Source organism: Neomonachus schauinslandi, chromosome 16 (assembly GCF_002201575.2).
Source record: "Neomonachus schauinslandi chromosome 16, ASM220157v2, whole genome shotgun sequence".
Taxonomy (NCBI): Eukaryota; Metazoa; Chordata; class Mammalia; order Carnivora; family Phocidae; genus Neomonachus; species Neomonachus schauinslandi.
In genome coordinates this window covers 52063030-52069029 of record NC_058418.1, presented here as the reverse complement: position 1 = coordinate 52069029, position 6000 = coordinate 52063030, and the positions used below count along the sequence as shown (strand labels likewise).

At 47.5% G+C, this 6000-nt stretch overlaps 1 protein-coding gene across 1 annotated transcript in view; it reads left to right on the top strand.

Moving 5' to 3' along the window:
• Window positions 1-2309: 2309 nt before the first annotated feature.
• The window catches only part of CDYL2 (chromodomain Y like 2), a 43589-nt gene continuing 39898 nt past the window's right edge, over window positions 2310-6000 (top strand). The window contains exon 1 of the mRNA XM_021702715.1: window positions 2310-2904. Within this exon, the coding sequence (XP_021558390.1) occupies window positions 2469-2904 (436 nt within the window). The 5' untranslated portion in view covers window positions 2310-2468. The remainder of the gene's footprint in view (window positions 2905-6000) is intronic.

Genomic DNA, 6000 nt, shown 5'->3' with positions numbered 1-6000 from the left:
CTTGTTCCATAGCCTTATACTAGGTTTGTTTTGATGAGTGAGTGCCATCCACCCATCCATTTCTGAACCCACCTCTTTACCCTCCCTTTCACCCATGAATCCAGTCATCTGCCCATTTATCCATCCTTCCATTCACCCACAATCCCAGTTTCCACCCATGTGTCCATCCATCCACCAGCCATCCATTTTTCTATCCATCCATCCATCCCACAATCCACCTATCTATTCATTCATCCACCTACCCATGTGTCCATTGTGTTGGCTGTTTGTCTAACATAGTTTTCTGCTTCATCCTGGGGAAGAAGTTTCTCTTGGTGAAAAAGTTTCTTCATATGCTTTCTGAAGCTGGAGACCTCCATGCCAACACAAATCCCTTAGCTCCTGAGAAATATCTGGGCTTTCTTCTGATACTCCTAGGTTGGTGTTCTTGAGAATGCTGCTCTTTCAGGTAGGGCCAGGGTGCTGTTCACCTTCCTCCCTCTATAAACCTGCAGAGCGTTTTCCCCTTCAAAGACCTCCAAATGTGCAAGGCTTCAGACTCTTCCAGAAACACTCCTGATTTTCTGAAGCATCATCACAAATTAAAACTCAACCTGCCCCATTCCTTGATCCAGAGATTGGGAAGTTGGATTAGTTTGGCATGGTTTTACTTTTTTAAACTGTTATAGAGTTTGTGTGATACATCTAAAAATTATGTAATAAATCTAAAACAGATGTTCACAGAGCATTTTGTAAGGAAAGGAATTTTAATAGAAATAGGCCAATTTGATTGTAGATAAATCAATTAAGGAAACCATTTAAATTGTCTCTGAAGAAGCAGTGTTATGAAGAGGCAGTATGGCCTAGCCATTTGCATATTTATTAAGTGCAAAGCAGTGAAAATCATTTAATTATTTTGCATAGCCTCTGTTGTACTTCAGCCATTGGGAGACAATCTCACTTTTCAACGTTTTTTTACTTTTTATTGTGGAAATTTTTAAACATAAATATTCAGACATGTACACGTAAACAGTCATATAATGAACCCTCATGCACTTGGTACCCATCTTGAAAAATGATCAACTATACCTGTATTCACTTCTCCCTTCTGACCTGGTTTTTCTGTTCATGAGTTTCAAGGGTATATTCCTCACTCATTAATTTCACTTGGCCAGAATTCCATTATGTTGACATTGAAATGTAATGAACTTTTGAACGTAGTTGTTTCACTTTTTCATTAAAATTTAGCTCTTTGGGTGTAGAGTATTGGGAATTTTCTGTCTTTTTTTTTTTTTTTTAATTTAAGGAATTTCACATCTAAGGCAAAGTTGAAAGAATAATAAATGAACCCTCATGTATTCTTCCCCTCAACGGACCAGTTATTAGCATCAGGACTGGCTTTTTTCTAAGTGTGTTCTTCCATGAGAATCCTTGAAGACAGGGCAGATTTTCCTACCTTTGAAGGTACGTAGACAGTAGCACATGGCTTTAGACCCAGACAGATAGAGGTTCAGGTCTCACCTCTTAGCCCTGCATTGTAGGCTGGGGGAGCTTACTGTGGGAGGGGCCAGGGAGGGATATTGGGCTTCGTCAATTCAAATCAGTGTGGGTCAGTATGGAAGATTTTTGTAGCTTGTGATTAAGGAAATAAGTTGGAGGTGAGAGTGGTCAAATCCCAGCTCTGCCCTTACCAGCTTGGGACTTGGTTGAGTGACCTGATCTCCCTCATTTCCTCAGTATAGACCGGGGGTAGAAAGAATACCTATTGCACTGGGTTATCGTCAGGGAAAATGCAATGGGACCATCCATGCCTGGCATTTAGTACCTCGCCAATGAGTGTGACTAAGCATTTGTATTATTATAAATAAGGATACATTTAGCATAGTGCCTACCATGTAAGTGCTCCATAAATGTTACTTACCATAAGTAAGGGTGAAAAAGTCACACCAAATTGGTCTTTATATGTCTGATTTTACTTTGGTGCAATGAAAAGAATAAAGACCTTCAGTGAAAGCTCGCACTGTGATTTCAAGCAAGAGTAAGCCTTGGATGGACAGGCAGATGCCACCAGCCAGGCATGGCATCACATGGTTGTCATAGGGGACGGCCGAGGGCCTCTGGTTCCATTCAGTGGTGTCCTAAAATAAACCAGCCTTCTTGGACACTCCTGGAAGTGTCAGCTTCCGGTGTTGAATGGCTCGCCCCAGGGCTGGGCAGGTGCTTCTGTCCTGGGTGTGGGCTTTGTGCTATTGTTGCCTGGGACTGATTTTTTTCCTCTCTCCTTTTTTTTTTTTTTTTTTCTCTCTCTTTTCTGGCTCTCTCATCTTGTGTCCCAGGTCGAAAGGATTGTAGACAAGAGGAAGAACAAGAAAGGGAAATGGGAGTACCTTATCCGATGGAAAGGCTACGGAAGCACGGAGGACACGTGGGAGCCAGAGCACCATCTGTTGCACTGTGAGGAGTTTATCGACGAATTCAACGGGCTGCACATGTCCAAGGACAAAAGGATCAAGTCAGGGAAGCAGGCCAGCGCCTCCAAGCTCCTGCGTGACGGCCGAGGCCCGTCGGTTGAGAAACTCTCCCACAGACCTTCAGAATCTGGAAAGAGCAAAGGGACTTCCCATAAAAGGAAGCGAATCAACCCTTCCCTGTCCAAGCCAAAAAAAGGCTATTCAGCCAAGCCCCCTGCGGGAGGTGACAGGGCCGCCAAGACGGTGTCTTACAGGACTACCCCCAGCGGTTTGCAGATAATGCCTCTGAAAAAGGCTCAGAACGGGATGGAGAATGGGGACGCCGGCTCCGAGAAGGACGAGAGGCACTTTGGAAACGGGTCCCACCAGCCTGGCTTGGATTTGAATGATGTAGGAGAACAAGAACTGGCCGAATGTGGTGTCAACCATGGGGCATTGGCAGAGAACGGGCTCGGTACGTGGCTTGTCTTTCCCTCCTGTGTCTGGGGCTTTTCATGCAGCCTAGAAAGCTACATAAGACCCCCACCCCCACCCCAACAACCCTGACTCTTAGCTAGGTAGTAATTCTCCTTCTGTCTCTCTCACCGAGGGCCGTGTGGCCTTGGTCATAGGCCCACACTGGTTAGAGACACCTGTGCATGGGGGGAGGCCAAGCCACTGGTGCTCCAGCCAAGGCCTGTAATTGGGCTGAAAATTTCTGACTACTTGAACATACCCAGGGCCATGGTAACCACTCTCGAGCCTCTGTTGTGAAGGCAGCTCCCAAGTCCTCACCCGCTGGGACCCGAGACTCATGTCCCCAGAGGGCCAGTGTCTCTCTGGGGTCGCATGCACTTCCCAGGGAAGAGCATGCTTTCAATCTCATTGAGCCTTCCACAGTGTAGCCCAGAAAGGTGGGGTCTGCCCCTCTTCTCAGACCCAGTTTGGACTGAAATTCTCCAAACCCGTCCTTAAGCTGGAGCCTCTCACGCCTCATCTGTTGCTGGCCTGGGGGATCTGGCCCCATGTCTGTAGAGGTCCTGGATGCTGCCTTGACCACATCCTCTGCTAATTCGTTGGGTTTGCACCTTCTTCTTCCACCCTGGAAGCAACCCAGCAAAGGTTACAGAATTCCTCCGTTTTACCAGGTGCCCACAGGCAAAGTTAAGGAAAGAGGAGGCAATGACGCAGGTAATTAAGGCTCCCAAACCTGACATATCCTTAATAGTGAAATTACTTCTTGACTAAGCCTTAGCGGCCCGGATCTTCCAGGTTAGCCATCTGTACGCGTTCCCTCCCCTCGCTCATTTCTCAGACACCTGTGTGTCTAGGTGGTGGCATTCTTCTCTTTAGCTGCCAGAACCTAAGCCTCGGGATGAGCGTGGACAACCCGGGCCCAACAGGGAAGGGACATCTGATGCCCTGGATGGAACCTGAGTGTATGTGGGCGTAGGGGTGTGGGACGCAGGTGGGATGGGCTCAGAACTCCCAGGAGGGGGCAAGTGCACAGGAGAGCGATGGTGACTTCAGAGTGCAAAGTGCTCAGGGCATGCCTCGCTGCAGAGAGCTGGGGCATCTTTAGGGAATCTTGCCAGGGAATCTGAGCGATCTGCTTTGAGGTTCCTCTTTCTCCAGAGAGAGGAATTTCACCCAAACAAGATTTATTTAGCAGTGTCTGCCCCAGATTGACTCACGTTTCCGTCTGGGGATCCCTGATGCTGACATGACTCTGCCTGCTAACATATGTAAAAACTGTTTGTTTTAAAAATTCATCTCTCGGGGAGGAGTGGGCTTGTGTCAATGAGGCCTGGCATAAACATCCATGTTTGACGTTCCCCTGACAGCTGCCTACGGGAGAGGGATTCCCTGTCTCGGGGAGGACGGCTGGTGAGGGGAACTTCTGAGGTTTCTTGGGTGTGGATGCAAGGAACCTGCGCATGATGCCCCGCACCCTGGCTGGTAGCAGTCCTCTGCCCGGCTCAAAATGTGGCTGCCCCAAGAGTGTGAGGAGAAGCATTGCTGACTGTAGCCACCAGCCTGCAGGGTGAAGCAGAGAAGCCAGGCTTGTAGAGCAGTCTAGATGGAGGTGCACCTCTCATTCCACATGACTTTCCAAAGTGGGGCAGAGCTCCTTGCCGTCTGCTCTCCATTTTGGGCCTCGTCGATGCCCTCTGGTTCATGATCTGCCGATGGGGCACGGTACCCCACAACCAGGGTGGGAGGGTGAGGATGAGCCTGCTGGGATCCGAGGTGGCCTTGTTAAATCCCATTCTTAACTCCAGAATGCTTCTCTAGACCTTTCTTATCTCTGGTCTCTTATTGGCCTCATTTTTCTCGCCGATGTTGAATGCTCTCTACTTGGGCATGTACCTGGACAGAGAGGAGGAAGCTACCTACTTCTATTTTGTTCTGTTTTGGGCATCCTCAAAGGGCTCTTTGGCTTAATTACATTCCATGGTATTGGTGTCCTTGAGATTCCCCTGTAAGGTTAAAGCTGCCGTTCTCATGTTTTATGTGTCTAAGATTACCTGGCACCTTGTTAAAAATGACGGTACCATAGAGTCTGACTTATTAAGTCTGGGGTGGAGCCCAGAAGATGGGTTTTTAGCAAGCACCCCAGGTGACTCTAATGCATTTTGAAACGTGCTCTGTGGCAAAATGGGGGTGGCAATTAAGGCTCACATCAGATGTCAATTTAAGTCAATTCAATGCTTTTTTTTTTTTTTTTTAAGCACTTCCTAAGGGTTAGTCACCACACTAGGTGCTTGGAGCCATAAAAAGATAGGTAAGGACTTTTCCCAGTAAGATGAGAGTGGATGGCTCCAGGTCAGTGTTGAGAGGTTCCTGAGAGGTTCAGTGGAAGAAGTAACATGTATATTACATACATGGTATAGCTTTGCCATGCCCACATTCACATCCTCTGTGGTCACTGCGCTGATAAATTCTCCAAGCACTATCAGCCTTTAACATTCTAGTTAGAACTAGCTTACTATCTTAGGTCTTAGGATAGCTAGGGAAAAGAAAAGACTGGGAATCCTTAACCAAAGAGAGAAGGTGGTTCGGGGTTCTTAGATAAGACTCAAGACAGAGGAGTTTTGTGGTTCCAGAACTTGCCAGCAAGGGGTCAGAGGTGTAGTCAAGTAAAACATGGCTCCACTTATGTTTTCAACCAGAGAAGAGTCTCGATGAAGCCAGTGTCCATGCCCATGTGGAAACTTGACTGTTGTCTTCCTCCCCATTTCCCTCACTCCACCTTTCCCCACCTCCACCAAAGGATCTGGTGCCTAGGGCACAAGGTGATCCAGTCGGGTTTGCAGCGCAGAGAAGGGATTATCCTTGGCTCCCAGAAGGGGCTGGGGAGATCCTGGCTTCGCCTTCCCAGCATTTGTTTTGGGGGTGGGCTGTTGCTTTTTATATGATTTTAACTTCTCGTTGGTGAATTAAGGTTCTGCATACAGAAAAGCAACTTATGTAACACGTTACTCATTTACTGCTGACTTCCCTGATCTGTGCTGTGGGAACAAATGCTAAATTGGGGCTCTGGCGGGTGGTGTTTTGGTTTCAGCCTGCA